This window comes from Benincasa hispida, chromosome 9, assembly GCF_027475165.1.
Source record: "Benincasa hispida cultivar pf3 chromosome 9, pf3_genome.v1.1, whole genome shotgun sequence".
Classification (NCBI taxonomy): domain Eukaryota; kingdom Viridiplantae; phylum Streptophyta; class Magnoliopsida; order Cucurbitales; family Cucurbitaceae; genus Benincasa; species Benincasa hispida.
The window spans coordinates 62,961,236-62,980,685 of NC_143486.1; the positions used below are offsets into that span (position 1 = coordinate 62,961,236).

Here is a 19,450-nt window from a genome sequence, read left to right on the forward strand (position 1 = left end):
AAATTCATAAGTAAATATATCAACATCCTAAAACTAGAGAGTTTAGCCACCCATGGCTCTCAAATACATACTTGTGTACAAATTTGATAGCATGAAATTAAGGGAAGTAAAAAACTAGAAAAGTGAAAACCAGAAAAGAGCACTATCACGATGCTTCTCTTTTTTTATGGAACTAGTCAATCTCCTCTTGGTCTTCAAATCGGAATCTCGAACAGTCTCAAAAGTAATTCTCCATACTCTCTAACTTTTCTAGTGTAACAACTCACTCTTTCAGATCTGAATTTTGTGCTTAATGTCGTCCTTTAAGTGCTGAAGGTCATCCAAATATAATAAGAAGAAAACTTGGAAACTATGAACTTGCCAAAAATACAAATTTTTTATTTAAGAAAAGCTGGCGTCGCGACGCTCTCTTGATTTCAACCCTCACATATGGTTCCTTGTCGAAGCATAGCACTGCGCTCTGGTTGAGCGCAACAACGCTCATCTAATGCAGGTGGCGCTTGCTTGATGTCCAAAATTAATAGCTCTCAGGTCTTCAACGTCGCGGCGCTCTGCGCTTTATTGTCCTACTTTTTTGTATGTGGGATATTTTCCTCTCCTTTCTTCTCTCTCTTTGATCCATTACTCAATTTTGACCTCTTTAGGTAAATTTAGGTCCATTTTTGCCTCATTTTGACTATGAATTTGATTCTCAAATATAAACGCTAAAAATCATTAGCAAATACATCAAATCACATAAAATCACATTAAAACCCATACGAAATATTAAGCAAATAATGCACATTTAATGTGCATTTTTGTTTTCTTTTCTTGTCTTGCAGGTCATCTTCCTTCCTTGGAGTTATAAATTCATTATCAAAGGCACGTGACAATGAGGTGAGTTTTCCTACATGGATTTTGCCATCAACAACTCATAATCCTTTTCCTTTTTATTAAATGTTGACCTAGATAATAAATAAATAGGTATGTATGTGTGTGTATATATATTTTTGTCTGTGTGTACATACATAGTTTCCACGGGAAAAAAGGAACCACGACAATAATTTTATTATTATCAAACCAACATGTCTCAACAATAATCAAACCAATTTACTAATCAGTACTTTCCTTTTTTTTCCCCTAAAAAAAGTACTTTCCCAACGTTTAGTTTCCTTTCCCTAGCTTTGCTAAATTATTCATAAACTTAAGCGGGCAAGCGTGGAGTTAAAACAACCTCAAGTGGAGATTTCTTAGTACTAGTCAATCCAAAACTCTCTTCCATATCAAGTAAATCTTTCGATGGCCTATCAATTTCAAATTCATGAAGCAGATTTGCGAGAGTAAGATGAATAACTTGGAGGGCGAAAGATATTCCAAGACATATTCTTCGGCCACTTCCAAATGGAATTAGTTGAGGACTCTGACCTCTAACAAAAAATTCTTTTTTACTTGTCAGAAATCTTTCTGGTTGAAATTCATTAGGTTCTTCCCAAACAAGTGGATCTCTTTGGAGCTTTTGAAGATTTACTATTAGCCGTGTTCTTGAGGGGATATGGTAGCCAAATATAGAACAATCTTCAATAGATTCACGAGGGATTGAGAGTGGTGCAGCAGGATAAAGACGTAATGTTTCTTTCACAATAGCTTGGAGATATATTAAATTTTTTACATCGGACTCTCTCACCTGTTTTTGTCTTCCAACTTGTTCTTCTAATTCAAGCTTTGCTTTCTTAAGCGTTTCTTGATTGTTGAGAAGTAAAGAAAGAGCCCATGTCATTGTTGTTGCGGTAGTATCAAATCCACCCAATATCATAGCCTACACAAGTTTCCAAACAAATTTACGATTATTGATTCACTCTCAAGTTAAATTCTTAAAAAAAAGGAAAAAAAAAAAAAAAAGTAAGCATGTACTTACCAAACAAGTAGCTTTAATGACCGAGTCTCCATCATAGCCAGAAAGTTGTTCATCATCATCTTTAACAATAGAAATCATCACATCCATGAAGTCCTGATCGACTTTATTATTATTACTCTCCATTTTCCTCTGACGATGCTCTTTAAGCCATTTATCAAACACCTCGTCCACCACTTTTGAAGCCTTCTTCATAGCCTTCTCATACCCTCCCAAATCTAACCAACTTAGAAATGGAAATGAATCTGAAGGAACAAACATTCCAAACAATTCAAGTAAACCCCTAAAAGTCTTTCGATAATCTTCACTTCCTTCTAACTTAGCGTCGGAGAATCGCTTTCCGAACACTATTTTAAATATGATGTTGAGAGTAATGTCTTCGAACCATGTCTTCATATCGACCAACACTTTCTCTCCATTTTTGTTAATGGTACATAACTCGTATAGCTTCTTAATGGAGCTCTGGATTTCTGATGTTCTGATGGGCTGAAATTGGTGGAGGCGGTGATTGGACAAGAGTTCAAGAGAGGTTATTTTGCGCATGTGGCGCCAGAACGGGCCGTATTGGGCAAACCCAAACATGGAATTATCATACGCCATGTGCTTTGTGGCAGTTAATTTGGGGCGAGATGCAAATGCTCTGTCGTTTGTAGTAAAACACTCTTTCGCTATTTCCCAATCGCTGACGACTACTGCTGTATGTGTTCCCAATTTTAATGTGAAAATTGGTCCAGTAGAATCTGCCATTTTCCCTATGATTTTGTGGGCTGGTTCGGATCCATTTAGTAGATGAAGGTGGCCGATCACCGGCCAGGCGCCACCGGCTACTGGTGGTGGCTGCGGTTTCTTATTCCGATGTTGAGAACTGAACAATGAGCTTTTAGATAAAACCCAGAAGAGAGTATAGAGAAAGAATATGAGTAGAAATAATACAGACATGATCATTGTTTTGGCAGAAGAGAATGAAGCTGAGAATGGTAATTTCATATCCATTAGTGAGGTGCTACTTTTGTGTTGTGGCGTTTAAGAATGGGGGATTTTAGATTGTTTACTTAAAAGAAATTGAATGTTCCAGAATTGATATGATATTTTGGGTCTAAATTAGAGGTGAGGAAATGATAATGACTGAAAATTAAAGAGAACAGAGGGATACCATTGCCGAATATGCGGGTTCAATTATGAAAGGTTAAACTTTTTTTTTTTTTTTTTTTTTTTTGAGAGAGAGAATTATGTAAGGTTAATTAGATCGTATACAATACCATCAACTTTTGGAGTATGTTCAAATTAGGCTGGAAAAAGTCCTTTTTATATATATATACGCTATTGAATTTGTAGTATTGAATTTTTTAGATTTGTTTGGTGATAGGTAAAGGGTAAGTGTATGTTCGAAAGTGATTTTTAAATTGATAAAATAATTTATTTCATATGTTCAAAATTACTTTGAAACATATAATACAATTATCTAAATTAATTTTTTTAATGTAAGTTATTTTATATTATAAAAATTAATTTTGAATGATTAAAAATATCTTAAGTTTTATATTAAGAAAATTAATTTTGAATTATTAAAAACACCTTTTATAGTGGTTTTGAAAATGGCAAAACTGATTTTAACTATTTCATGTCCTAAAAGTCATACATAAATAAATGATTTTATATGATATTTTTGAAATGCAATAAAAGGTAATATTTGATTTAAAAGTCATAGGTAAGATGATTTTATATGATTTGGATTTAATGATATCTTTTCAAATGGAAATATAAGGTGATATTTGATTTTAGTCTTATATATAGTTATAAATAATATGACATTTATTTTTACATTTTACCCCTTAACTGTTGCATGGATTTTCAATATTTATTTTAATGTAAAAGATATTCTTCAACTTTGTCAAACTCAGGGTATTTTTTTTTTAAAAAAAAACAATGTTTAATGTCCTTTGAGAGAAAAAATTATACCTTTTAAGGTCTATAAGGATAATTGAAACAAATTCAAAATGGTGAGATATTTTTTATAATTTAACCAATAGTTAATTTTCTCAAAACTTAAAAGTAAGGTCAGCTTACCCACTTTACCACTTGTATAGAAAATACTTAGATGCATCTTAAATGATACTCATCTTTATGGATCCCAAATCATAATTTGTAAATGATAAATTCTTCTTAAATCTTTATTTAAATATTTTAGGCCACTTTTAATAACCATTTTGTTTTTTGTTTTAAGTTTTTGAAAATTCAACCTATTTTCTTCATATTTTTTACAATGATTTGCATCTTCCTTAGGTACAATAGCTGAATTCTTAGTCTAATTTCAAAAATAAAAAAAAATTTTTAAAAGCCACTTTTTTAGTTTCAAATATTTGCTTGTTTTTTAAACTATTGGTAAAAAATAGATAATAAATGAAGAAATTTGAAGATGGAAGCAGTTTCTATACACTTAATTTTCAAAAACAAAAAACAAAATAGTTACAAAATGAAATCTTAATTTGTGTGTGATGATACATGAGAGAGTGATGCATAGAGATAGTTATATCTTGAGATGCACACAAGTATTGCTCTTGTTGTACCACACTTTTGGGGAAAAAACTCAAAAACATTTAAAATAAGTAGAAAGACAATCAACTATGCACATAAACCCTACTTTACTTTTAATTTCAATCCAAGAAACCTCATACCAAATAAAGATAGTTGTCCTCATATATATATGATCATCATTTTCTTATTTAACAAATATGGTTCTTTGAATGTATTATCAATAATTAGTACTTCGTGATATTGGTTTTGACTCTTTATTAGTGGAGTTTCTCTTCACCAGACACACTGCCTCAAAAAATAGGTGATATTGCATCGAAGTGGATTACCAATTTGTGCGTCTCACTATCTTTGTTTATTTCTTTGTCTACATTCTTGTCACTCATATTGTTACAACGTTATGTGTCACCTGTGTTATGTGCTAATTCATAATTTTTCAAATTGGTTAAATATTCAAGACCTTATTTAGTAACTACTTGGTTTTTGGTTTTTTTTTTTTTTTTTTGAAAATTAAACGTATAAATATTACTTTCCACCTCCAAATTTCTTCATTTGATATTTACTTATTATTAATAGTTTAAATAATCAAGTCAAATTTTGAAAACTAAAAAAATGTAACTTTTAAAAAATTATTTATATTTTTAAATTTGACTACAATTTTAACTATTTTACTTTAAAAAATGGTTGTTTTCAAATATAAAAAATAAATCAAAATATTTACAAAATATAGCAAAATTTTAGAACTATCAATGATAGACGTTGATAGACTTCTATCCATGTCACACACTAATAGAAGTCAATTAGTGTCTATCAGTAACTATCATTGATAGTTCTAAAATGTTACTCTATCTTATAAATATTTTCAAGATTTTTATCATTTAAAATAATTTTTTTGAAGAAAATGTAAATCATTAAAAAAAAAAAAAAAAAAAAAAAAAAAAAAAAAAGAGAAGAGAAGAGAAGAGAAGAGACTTAATTTTTAAAAATAAGAAAAATAAAAAGCAAAGTACAATTTGATTTGCTTATTTCTCACGTAATAAAATAAAAGTTCCCCAACCGTCATAATAGATATATCACAGTCAGTTGTCACTATCTTCGCTTGTTGTCGTGTCAAACTTTAGACGTTACAACTTTTCTCAATTTCAAGATTTATACTCGGTGCATGTTGAATTATTGGTTTTCAATTGATTGTGGAACCATAAATTTTCCTATTATAATTTTGAGTTTGGCCCACAATGCATTTGAGATTTTTTCTTTTCTTTTCTTTTTTTTAAAAAAATGTTCTAGAAGGATGACATCCTCAAACAATAATTATATTAATGATTCCATTCAATTATTAGGACAAGTAAAATTTTCTTTTAACCATTTAATTTAATGTTGAATTAAAGATATGATTTTGAGTGATCTTAAAATTTAAAATTTCAGGTCTGTAATTGTATTTTTAACCATTTAAAATAATTTTATGTATTAAAATAATTTTAAATACTTAATAACATATTTATAAGTGATTTTGAAATTGAAAAAAAATAGTTTTAGTTATTTTGTGCTTTTTACTTTTTCATATCACAAAGATATATTTTATTTGATAGATTTTCGATTTAAATAAGCATGCCTTTGAGATTGCTTTAGGCATAAATTTGTTAAAATCAATCTTAAAATTAGGTCAATTTCATGCATATTTTAAAAGACTATTAGCTTTTAGATTCCTCTAAAATTAGGTAGGGTTTTAATAAATATTTAGTGTTTTGTTGCTTGTTAATCAATTCTTCTTCAATTATAAATCTCCTCTTGCTCATTCTCGTTGTTGTCCTCTTCCTCCGCTTCTTCTTCTCCTCATAATCTATGAATAGACACGGATAATTGTTATCATTGTCTATCACAGATAGACAATAATAGTTCTACCACAATCTATCAGTGATAAACCATGATGGACTACTATCAATGGTCTATCAATAGATAATTATTTTGTTCATAATTTTGTTGTCATCAACTATACACTAGACGTTGTTATTGAATATGAAAATTTTGTTGCTTTTAGATAATTGTGATAGACATTGATATCACATTCTATCTAAGATAGATACCGATAGTAGTCTATCATTATCTATCAATGTTAGACTATTATCAATTATATATCAATAGATAATCATTTTGTTGTTGCTAGTTGTTGGTAGTTTTTGCTTTTAGACAGTTTATGATATATGCACTAGACATTATTATTTAAAATTTTGTTGTTGTTAGATTGTTTTGATAGACATTATTATGAATATCTATCACAATCTATCGGCGTCTATCAATGATAGAAACTAATCTAAGTCTATTATTAATAAATGTTGCTAGAAGTCCATCAATGTGTATCAGTGATAGAAATTGATAGAAGTCTATCATTAATAAAGACTGAAAGAAGTTTATCAGTGATAGAAACTAATACAAGTCTATCATTGATACAATCAGTGTTAAAAACTAATACAAGTCTATCATTGATCAGTGTTAAAAACTAACGCAAGCCCATCATTGATAGAGATTGATAGAAATGTCTATCAGTGTCCATCAGGGATTTTTATTTTCTATTTCTATAAATAATTTGACATTTTTTCTATATATGCAAATTTATATTTATTTTATATCTCTATTTATTTCTCACTTAGTCAAATCTTTTTTCTGAATTCCATGAGTTGAATGTATCAATTTTTTTAAAAGAAGTATACCATATATTTTTTTAAGTAAAGTTATTTCTCTTAATATTTAAAAATTAATCTATAATAAACAAAATATATCATTCTAAACAATTATTTATAAAAATTTTAACTAAAAAAATAGAAAAGTTATTTATAAGTCTATTTTAGTTATTATATCTAAATAAGATGATTTTTTTACTTATTTACCAAATACTATAACCTACTTTTAAAAGTTTAAGCTGACATTTATCAAATATCAATTTACTTCATATAACAGCTGATTTTTCTTGAACTATAGTTGTCAGCAATTATTTCGAAAGTTATAGTGATCCCAAACTAAGTGTAAAGCTCTTTTTGGGTCGCGAGTGTTTTTTATCTTCAAAAATATTTTTTTAATTATTAAAACTTTTCAAGTATTTTATTTATTAAAGTTTTTAAAAGAAATTACATTCATTCACCACTTATACTACAAACACTTTATATTATTAATTTTCTAAAATTATTCAGAAAACGATTTTATTTTTTAGACAATTTTTTCGAAGTGTAGCAGAGTATTACTCACATGTACTTCCTTTAATTAACAAACTAGTCTTCTATATTACAACAACCACACATTTTGCTAATTATTTTAGCTTTGCAACAATTTGATCATTTATTCCAAATTTGAAAGTACCTTCACAAAATTGAGCAGAATGGCGTGGAGTTAAAACCACTTTGAGTGGAGCTTTTCTAGTACTAGTCATTCCCACACTTTCTTTCCTATCAAGTAGTTCTTTTGATGGTCTATAAATTTTAAATCCATGGAGCAGATTTGCAAGCGTAATATACATTATTTGTAGAGAAAATGAGATTTCAGGACACATCCTTCGACCAATTCCAAATGGTATCAATTGGACGTTTTGCCCTTTAACATTAAAGTCCTTGTGATGGCCGATTAAAAATATTTATGGTTGAAATTCACTAGAATTTTCTCAAATGGTTGAGTCTCTTTAGAGGTTTTGAAGATTCACTATAAGATGTGTCCTTGTAAGAATGTGGTAGCCTGTAACAAGGCAATCTTCCATTGTTTCATGGGGAGTTGACAATGGTATTGTAGGATACAAACACATGTTTCCTTCATAATGGCTTAAAGATATATCAGATTTTTTATGTTTGACTCTTCAACTTGTCTTCGTCTCCTAACTTGTTCATCTAGTTCAAGTTGGACATTCTCAAGTTTTTCTTGATGGTTGACGAATAAAGAAAGGCCCATATCATTTATGTTATTGTTGTCTAATCCAGCCAATATCATATTCTATATAAGTTGCAACTATGTTTAGGATTATTGAGGATATATACTCAAATGAATAGTTCATGAGCTATATTAAAAAAAAAAAAAAAAAAAAAAAAAAAAAAAAAACTGTTTTGATATCTAAAGTTTGGATAATAATTTCATTAGGAATCTAAGTTTTGAGATTTTTTATATTTTTATTGTTAAATTGCAAATTTAATTTCTATATTTTAGAAAAAGTTAAAATTTAGTATTGTATAGATAAAATTCTTACTTTTAAAGATATAAGGCTCAAATTTATAAGTGTAATGTTAGGTTTAAGTTAATTTTTCCTAATTTTTTTTGTTTTTTCGAGTTCAACAAATAAGATATGAAAATTTGAACCTCTAATTCAAATGATGTATTACATTACATGTCAATTAGCTTGATTGACATACTTACTTTGAATTGTTTTTAGTTACTTACTAGAAGGATGACATGGCTTTTCTTAAACTTATTTAAACACTAACATGGCAATATGAAAAATATATTATGCATTTTGAGTAGTATCCATATATTTGTTGCTCAATCACGGTTTGCCATATGAAAAACTAACTTCTTCTTTTTTTATAAAATCTTTTCTAATTTTTTTACTGTGTTAAGGGTGTTTCAAAAAATTCGACAACCAATAAAATTTCATATATATATATATATATAATTGATTGCATATCTTATTTCAATATTTGAAAATGGTTAAATAGATGATTGATATATAAAAATCATACATTTTTTATAATTTTTTTTAATGAATGACTCAAAATATTCACCAAAATCGGCAAAAATATTTTAGTGGCAATTGCAACTTTAATAAAAGAAAAATTGAAATCTGGGTGTGTCCCTAAGTTTTGCTATTTTGCAAACATGTCATAAAATTTTCGTCTGAAAATTTGATTACTATCTAATTTGTATGTGATTATTATGTGATTGTTATCTGATTTCTATGTGATTGCTATACGATTACGGGACCTGCAATTACAAAAATGTTAAAGTCATGATCCTAAAAAATAATTAAATATATTTTCTTAAAAAAAAAATTAAATAAACTTACCAAACATGTAGGTTTGATGATGGAATTGACATCGTGGTAAGAAAGTTCTTTATCGCCATCCTTAATAATTGACATCATAACATCCATGAAATCTTGCTCTTATTTTTCTATTTCACCACAACTTCTCCTCCGCTTATGCTGTATCAACCATTTATGAATCATCTCATCTAACACTTTTGTCGTGTTCTCCTCTCCACATATAACTGTTAAAATTGTGGAGATAAAACTCCTGGAGACACATACTTGATGGAAATCAATAAATATATACATACATATATATATATTTGACCAAAAGTCAAACTGATAGGATAAGACAAAATTGAAGGAATTACCTCACATCAACACATGAAATTAATTTACTGGAGGTTTGTTTGTATTTGGCTTAGGCCCATTACGGCTTTAGGTTATAATTTTGCAATGTTGTTTTTTTCATGGGGTGGTAGTGCTGGCAAAATAAAAGAACCGAGAAGCGATGCAGCAGATAGTAGTGAAGAAAATAAGATATGTAGTGTATTTTTGGATTTTGGTATGGTTTTCTTTTATTGTTAATTTCAAAATACCAAATTATTGTTTAAGAAATCAAATGGTTCGTATTGGGCTATTTGGGAGAGTTTCATAGCGCAAATTTTGGAACTTCGCAATCTTCATCATAGTAGAACATGTAGTTACAGAAGACTGGACATAGTCTCGAGTTTGAGACGAACCAATATAATTTTCAGCATCGTTCTCGTTTCCCTTCTCTTAATTGTTTTGGTAATTTTATGATTGTTGTTTATTTATTTATTTATTTACTTCTTGCTCTAACCTATGGAAGTGGGAATTTTAGATATAATTTAGTTTCTGCATTTTATTTATATCTAATTATAAATTCTCAATAAGTGGTATCAAAGCATTTTGGTTCGGGAGTCATGGGATTATTATAGCCATGAGGTTTCTAGGGGAACCCTGAAATTTGATGGGAAAAATTACATAAGGCATTAAAGGAGACTGAAAGGATTTTAGTTAAAGATTGGAAGAACCTGAATGAAGAAGTAGTTGCAATCATCAGAACGTGTTTGTCAATGAATGTTGCTAGTCTTGTAATTGATGAGACTAATGCAGTGAAGTTGATGGAAGTGCTTACAAACAGGTATGAGAAATCATCTGCCAAAAGTAAGTCTTATCTTTTTAAGAAGTATTTCAATATGCAAATTGCTGAGGATGCTTTTGTAAATTCCTATGTTAATGAGGTTACCACTTTAATTAATAAGTTAAAATCAGTTAAGATAAAATTTACTGATAAGGCGTATGTTATTCAGTTATTGATGTCTTTACCTCATAGTTTGGAGACCATGAAAACTGCAGTGTCTAATTCAATAGGGGATAACACATTAAAGTTTTCAATTGGTGATTAAGCTATATCTGAAGAAATTCTAGGAAAGACAGTAGTAAGGAATCTACTGTAGGTTCAGCTTTAGTGGTGACTAAAAGTAAAGACAAGGTGTGTTAGGAATGTCCTAAAACTCGTAATTCATAAATATTGAAAATATATTTTATTTATCAATAAAAGAATTATTGAGTTTTTTCATATGTTATTGACATTGCATTATGTTATAAGAACCCAATAAACGAATTCATAGGCTATAATATGAATACTTTAACTTTATGTGGAGACATAAAAGTTGATCAAGTTTTAGTATATACCCAAAATGGTCTATAAGTATACAAATGAGATTGGGTACCTCGTCCTAGTGACACTGTTGGGTGCACTTATTTTGTATATCGATACAAATGATGTGATCCCAAAATCGGACCTCGAAATAGTCACTTTTCTTTATAACGACCATTTACTATTAAAATTGATTATTTCAAATTCGATGACCTAGGGTAACTCGATCTTAATCCTGAGCTAACTATGAACTTCTGTTTATTCACGATTATCCATTGATCTGCATAGGTGAGACTAGTTCAATAGCACTACTCGATAAGCCTCCCATTTTAGGGATAAGACTGGATAGATAGCTAGGGACATAGTTCTAGAAGATGGAATTCACTCCTACCCAATTTAGGGTTAACAGATAGGTTATTCTCTTAAGTACTAACTACTGATTTTGAACCAAATGGCCCCGCCCTCTCATGGCCAAGAGGGATATGGTTTATTAGTTGGACTATAAATCAATTAATCAATAGAGGATCAGTGAGAGCTTAAGGAGAAAGATGTATTCACAGGGATAAAATGATAATTTTGACCTAGTTGTAAATACGAATGACCTGTGAAGGGTCGACTTACTGATTATGGTTAAAGTAGATAGAAATATATCTACAAGAGTGCAACTATTGGTGTGTCTTGGTAGTTCATGAATATTGATTAATTAGGTCTAAAGAGTTTAGACAATTAATCTCAAGTCGTTGGAGCTCATGATCTGCAGGTCCATAAAGAACCTCTATTAGCTCATAAAATTACACCTTGTATTAGTGAATTGAGCAGATTTAAAGTGTTCAAATTCATTTTAGGGTTTTGAATTTGAAGTGTTCAAATCAAATTTAGGGTTTGATCAATTGTATTAGATTTAATTAAAACGTTTAAATTTGTCAAAATTAAACGTAAATTGGAGAGTTTACAATATTTAAATATTAACTGACATGAGTAGGATTCATGTATAAATTAGGTGTTTATTAATTTAATATTTGATATTAAATTATTAATTATTTATTTAATTAAATGAATTTATTTAATTAATTATTTAAATAAAATATTGTCAAAATATTTTCAATTTAATCTTATTTTTTTATTAAAATTAAAAAGAAGAAAATGAAAAAAATGAAAGTTAGTAGATTAATCCAACTTTTGTTGGATTAATCTGTTGATCAACACCTATCCCACCATAATAGTGTCAATAGAAGTGTCATTTGGCATAAATACATGAAATTTTAGAAATTGAAATGGATGAATCGTTGAATTTTTGAAATTATGTAGAAACCGTATACTCTCTCTCAAACCCTCTTGGTTCCCTCGTTCAATTGACTTCAATTTAGTATTTCCACCACACAATCTAAGTTAGAGGACAGTAGAGAAGATCTTCTTGGTGGTTCACTACTGATTTGGAGGTTGAATTCGTGGAGAGGAGCAAGAATTTCAGTGGTTCTTCAAAGGTATTGTATTCTTGAAACCCTCTTCCTTGAAAACAGCTTTCATGCATGCTATTAAACTCAAATTAAGTGTAATTAGAGTGCTTATTGATTCTGTTTTCTTCCACTGCATGTATGTTTACTATATCAAGGTGGACTCTGAAAACGATGGATTGAGTAGCAGTAATAAAAAATGGAAGTATAGGAATAAGAAGATAGAGTGTTTTTACTATCGCAAGAAATGTCACTTTAAAAATCAGTGTAGGAAATTAGAATAGGATCGAAAAAGAAAACATGAGGTAAAATTGGTTGAAAATGAATAAATAACGATAAATCTAGCTAAAATTAATGAAGAAATAATTAGTGATGCTTATTTCGGTGTTGAGAGTTATACTGAAAGTAGTAGCCACTCATCTGAATGGATAATTGATAGTGCAACTTCAGCACACATAACTTCTGATAGTAGTCTATTAACATCTTTCGCATCAGGACATCGTAGTCTAGTGAGAATGGGGAATGGTAAAGTTTCCAAGATTTAATGGATTGGGAACATGAAGAAAGACTTTAGAGAAAAGCTAGTACTATAAGATGTCAAGTTTGTGTTTAATAAAGATAAATCTAATCTCTATTGGAAAATTGGATGATAAAGGTTACAGGTGTGAGTTTGGTCGTCGCCAATGTAAACTCATGTTGGATCCTAGGTAATGGTAGTTGGCCACAAAAATTCCACACTGTATAGATGCTGGTTTAGTGTTGTCAAATGATCAGAGAAATATTGGATGCTAGTTCAAGTTGTAGATGGCAAGTGTGGAGGTACAGTTGAGCCAGTAGCAATGATAGCTAGTGTTGATCAATCAGATCAAAGTTCATCAGTTTAAAAGAAATTGGGAAGTCTGAAAGAGAAAGTTATGGCTATCACGGATCCCCCATTGTCAGACAGTCGCATGAATTGATGAAGTCGGATGCGAATAAGGGCATCAAAGTGGAAGACCAAAGCAGTTGTAAGGTCAATCATAAAGTCTCCTTCTTGTGTTCAGGATTGAAGAAGATGTTATTAGTCTCGTAGTTTGGCAAGATGTGAGTTTTTTGTAATGAGAGGCAAAATTGTTCTTTTGTCTCCAATTGGGAGAAGGTTGGGATTGTGGAGACAAAACTCCATGGAGGCACATACTTGACGGAAATTGATATATGTGTGTGTATGTATATATATGTATGTATGTATTTGTATATGTATATATATTCGACCAAAGTCAAATTGATGGGATAAGGCAAGATTGAAGGAATTATGTCATATCAACGCATGAAATTAAATTATTGGAGGTTTCTTTGTATTTGGGCTTAGGCCCATTGTGGCTTTAGGATATAATTTTGTAACACATATATATTGTACGATGTGGTTTTTTCATGGGGTTGTGGTGCCGGCAAAAGAAAAAAACCCAGAAGTAAAATTTGATTTTTAATGTGGTGTGGCAGACGATAGTGAAAAAAAATAAAATGCAGTGTATTTTTGGGTTTTGGTATATTTCTCTTTTATTGTTAATTTCAAAATACCAAATTTTGATATAGGGAATCAAATAGTTCGTATTGGGCTATTTGGGAGGGTTTTGTAGTGCGAGTTTTAGAACGTTGCAATCTTCATGTAGTAGAACCTACAGTTGCAAAAGATTGAATGTAGTCCGAATTTGGGGCGAACCAGTATTATTTTTGGTGTCGTTTTCTTTTCCCTTCTCTTAATTATTTTGGTAAATTTATGATTGTTATGATTTATTATTATTATTATTTTTTTTTGCCCTAACATGTGGAAGTGGAAGTTTTAGATATAATTTAGTTTCCGAGATTCCCGATAATAACTCATACAACTTCTTAATCAAACACTTAACAGTTAAGCCACATCTTAATATACTCATATTTAGGCTCCCTCTAAATATGAGTACGTTAGTAACAAATCACTTACTCTCCTACTAAGTGTGAGACTCCTTCCAAAATGCATCCAAAATGCAGTCTTCTCCCTTCTTGTGAATCCACCTTCACTAGAAGAACTTAGGCTCTCCCTAAGTTAGATAATCCCTTCTCGAGTAATGATGTCTTAGGCTCCCCTTAAGACCAAGACAACCTTCTTATGAAGAAAGCCTTTAATGACGGTTTAGCGAAACAACTTCAAGATCAATAATAATAATTCAAAACTGAAATTGCAACATTCGGCCAACACTAAAATCGAAAGGCTTCAAACAGAAACTTATTCAAAGGTAGCAATTCTAGCAAGACAACATCTTGTATTTAAATAGACACAACACAAATAGGAAAACATCCTCATTCGAAACCTGCAGAGCATGAACAAGAAAAAAATCCAACAAAAAGTAAGAAAACAAAAATAAATCTCTGCAAGATTAGTATCTTGAGAGACATTATGTGAGACAACTTTTGAGACACCATCGAAACAACCCAAGAAACAAACTCAAGAACTTTAAACAATTATATAGCAAATTCCAAATCTCTAACAATGTGTTTGGGTGTGATTTTGAAAATCAAAATTACTTTTTCATATGTTCAATATCGTTTCGAAACATAGAATAAAATCTTCAAAATCCATCTTATACATTCAAATAAACTCAATTTAAAAACTAACAAATCCATTTAATAAGTTTACCACTTAAAATTCAATAAAGTTTGAATAAAGAAATCAATTAAAGGCAAACGTCTTATACATTCAAATAAGTTTACAACTTAAAATTCAATAAAGCTTGTCTTTCTCTCTTCAACGATGGCTTCACAATCAAATCTTTCTCCTTTCTTGGCATCATCCCATCCTTAGTTGTGAGTATTATTCATTCCTACATTTAAAATTTAATAAAAAAAAATAATGTCACAAAGAAAAAAAGCTAGACCACAAAATAATGTTAATCCCAAGCATACTTTAGATCTTTATCAGAATCGTCTGCATCTTCTAAAATAGTTGCTAAATGTTTAACCATTTCTTTTCCGTGCTAGTACCTTATATTGTCAAATATTTGTAATAGAAGAAAATATTTATTAATATATTAAATGCCAAAAAGAGGTAAAACAAAATAAACAAACTAACTTGTCAAAACTTCAGTTGCAATCCAATTTTGAGCGCACATCAAAGCCTCTACCGTCTTCGGATGAAGTTTGTTACGATGTGGGCTTACAATCCTACCACAGGTAAAAGTAGACTCTGATGCAACACTGGATAACAGGATGGCTATATGTCTCTTGCAATTTCTTGTAAAATTAGATACTTGACACCATTCAATTTCCACAAACTCAAAATGTCAAAATCGGATGTTCAAGGTAAAACAGGTTCATCCAAATATGCATCAAATTATTGCTTGTGATTCATATTATTGGAATTTTTTATACAAACAAGTCATAATCATTTAAATCATCAAATTCTATATTCTGTGAGGTTCCATATAAATTTCTAGCGTGATAATCATCACCTTCACCTTCATGCTTCAACTGATATTCTGTTTCCAAATCTGGAAAAAAAAAATTTGATCCTTTCCACTTCAAGAAAAAAATGATCTCCATAAATTCTAGGGAAGTAAAACTCAATCAACTTCAATTTGTAACATGGATCTAAAATTGCAGCTATGACTATTCCCCATGAATTTTCTTCCAATACTTATCAAACTTTGACATCATATTTGAAGTCATGTCTCTTATCTTTTGAATGCCACAAGTAGTCTACTCAGAAATAACCAATTTTAATTTACAAATTTTTGAAAAAAAAGATTAGTAGTAGGATATTTGGATCCAGAAAATATTTCAGTCACGTGATGAAATATTTTTAGTTTCTCACATATCTCTTTTGTAATGCCCAATTTTGATCCAAGGGCAAACACTTGTACTTTGGTTCTCGTTGTTTTAATCGATAAAAAACAGCTTTATACTTTAATGTAGTGGCTAACATAAAATATGTAGAATTCCACCTAGTACAAAAATCAAGACTCAACATCTGACCATCATAAACATTCAACTGTCGAGCAGTTTCCTCAATTTTCTCCTTCTTTTTTTGTGTATGCACCAAAAAAGACACATTACTACGCACTCTTTCGATCCCATCTCGTATCACTGCCAACCCATCTTTCACAATCAAGTTCAGAATATGAGCACAACACCGCATATGAAATAAACTCCCATCCAATATTAAGTTTTCACACAAACTATCAACAAGCATATTAACCATGGAGTCATTTCTACTACAATTATCTACAGTTACAGATGACAATTTTCGATCAATATTCCAATTTAACAGACATTCCATTATTTCTTCTTGAAGCATCTTTGAAGTGTGTGGAGAAGGGACATATATAAACCTGATTATTTTGTTTTGCAAAACCCAACTATCATCAACAAAATGAGCAGTGACAGCCATATAAGCTTTTGTATGGTGGTTGGAAGTCCACATGTTCGTTGTAAAGGCAATTTTTCCTTTGATCTCATTCAACAATGTCATGATTTTCAACTTTCCAGTCTCATAAGTTTTAAAATCTCATTCTTTATTGTGTTTCTTGACACCATCTTAAATAATTGTTGGATGATATTACAAAATTCCCTAAAACCTTCATGCTCAACTATTGAGAGAGGATATTCCTATCTTATTATCATCCTAGCTAATGCATTCTTTGTAGCTTCCTGATCGAAGTTATTTAAACTCAATGTATTGTTCTTTTCCCTATTAGGGTTCAATAGGGATTGTCGTATGTTCTTTTGTCCTTTATATAGACATATCTTAATATAATCATGCAAATGTTTGGTTTCATTTTTACTTTCACCCCCTAATTTTCGTTTGCAATAATTACAAACTGCCTTGTCTACTCCATCTATTTTTTGTTTCTTAAAATGGTTCCAAATAACCGATGCCAATCTTCTCTTTAAAGATCCCTTCTCAATATCCTCACCAAGAATAACACAATTATCAACATTCAAATTATCATCATTCGAAGAGCATGGAGTTAAATTTGGGGTTGAATCTGGGGTTGAATCTGGGGTTGGATTTGGGATTGGACTTGGAATTGGACTTGGAGAATCTTTATTTGAAGAATGTGATAAAGACATTGTTTTCAACCTACCAAAAATTTAATTTAAAAACACCTCTTTAGTCTTTAGATCACATGGTGAACTACAAACTTGAGAAACTTATGTTAAATGGAATCCTTATAGGAAAAAATGCCTACTTATACGTAAACCACTCAATTTGTTATTGATTTTGACATGAAAGATTTTACAAAATATTAGTATTACAAAAAGTTTCAAAGTTGAGTGAAAAACTTCTCTACTACTTGGAAAAATAAAAATTGAATAAGCACTATATCCTTTTATCTTATTGTGAGAAATTTCTCTCATTTTTACTTAGTTATCATCTCTCCTTCAAGAGTCTTTTACCATTGTGGACTTTGAAACCAAACACACAAACAAATCTTAATTAACACACAAACAAACCAAACACACAAACAAATCTTAATTAACATATTTATATTTTTACCATTGTGGACTTTGAACATATTTATACTTAATTAACAAACAAAAAAAAAAGTCTGAAGAAGAAAACTAAGAAATTCATGGGAAAAAACGAAACTCGAAAGGAAAACGAAAGGAAATTTTTACCAGCTTCAAGACTCGGCGGTCGCCTTAGAGATTAGAGAACTAGGGCAGGAGTCGAGCTAGCAGACGGCGGTCGTGTTTTCATTTTCGGTGATGGTCGTGTTTTATTTTTCGGCAGTCGCGGATACTAGAGCACGACACGACGCGACGTTTTCGGAAAGCGAAAGCCTCGTGTTTTCAGAAAGCGAAAGCCTCGTTGGGGACTCGAGTAGGGCTGGGTGGCTGGGTACTAGGGAAAGCTAAAGCCGAAAGGGAAGAGAAAGGTAGGGGAAGGGAAGGGGCAGCTGGGGAGTGGGGACTCACGGTCAGAACAGAAGAGAAGGGAATTAGGGAAAGGGAAGGAAGAGGAAGGAGAGGAGAAATAGGCTTTTCCTTTTGGGTTTTTTAGTTTTTAATTTCGAGCTTTTTTTTAGACCTTCTTGACTCCAAATTATAGACATATATATAAATTAATTATTTTATATTATTATAAATATATATTTATAAAAATAAAAATATATAAAATCGGGGTCAGAGATTAATCTAGATCCGAGTTGAGGTCGGGCCGGGGATATTGTCCCCGTCCCCACCCCGTCCCCAGATGGGGCCCCGATTAATTTCCCCGGTTTGACCCCTCCCATGGTCCAACCGAGAAATCCCTGACCCGAATGGGTCGGGTCCCGGGTTTTTTTGCCAACCCTACTCCCACTTCTTGCTCCATACTCTCCCTCATCTCTCCTTAGTCTTGTTCTTCATTAGACACACTTGCAACTTTTTTCTTCAAAACGAAGAATAAATAGAGAAAAACGAAAAAAGAAAAGAACAACATAAACAGAGATCGACAAATAAGAAAAAGGAAAATCGCCTAGAGGACAGCGTAAACTAAAAAAGGAGAAAAAAGAAGAAGAAAAGTAGGAAAAAAAAAGTGTTGCAAAAGAGAGGAGGAGAGAGGAAGAAAAAAGAAGGGTTAAAGTGTAAAATTTAACCCATGATGACATCAGCAAAAGACCAAATTTCATTTATTTATAAGAGTGAGACCAAATTTCAAGTGGCCCCTAAATAGGGTCCATCCGTACAAATTTTTCTAAAGTGATTTTAAATATCAAATATCATGTTTATAAGTGATGTTGAAATTGAATTCGACTTAACTAAAGCCCTTTTGGATCCCGTTCAAGCATTTTTCTTCGAAAATATTATTAGAACATATATTTTTTTTAAAGTATTTTATTTATTAAAGTTTGTAAAACGAAGTCAAGGTGAGCTTAGCTAAATGATTATGA

At 30.7% G+C, this 19,450-nt stretch overlaps 1 protein-coding gene across 1 annotated transcript; it reads right to left on the bottom strand.

Moving 5' to 3' along the window:
- Nucleotides 1–1,011: 1,011 nt before the first annotated feature.
- Nucleotides 1,012–3,227, bottom strand: LOC120091272 (cytochrome P450 CYP82D47-like). Its single transcript, XM_039049230.2, has 2 exons — nt 1,895–3,227; nt 1,012–1,795 (listed from the first exon to the last, which is right to left on the bottom strand). The coding sequence occupies exons 1-2, from the start codon at nt 2,882–2,884 to the stop codon at nt 1,184–1,186; spliced, it is 1,602 nt and encodes a 533-aa protein (XP_038905158.1). The 5' UTR covers nt 2,885–3,227; the 3' UTR covers nt 1,012–1,183.
- Between the last annotated feature and the right edge of the window lie 16,223 nt (nt 3,228–19,450).

What these genes read in the sequence shown, in the direction of transcription:
- LOC120091272 (XM_039049230.2), bottom strand. Translation starts at nt 2,884, where the DNA reads ATGGATATGAAATTACCATTCTCAGCTTCATTCTCTTCTGCCAAAACA. An exon ending in TCATTAAAGCTACTTGTTTG is followed by an intron (nt 1,796 to 1,894) that starts GTAAGTACATGC and finishes AAACTTGTGTAG; the next exon opens with GCTATGATATTGGGTGGATT.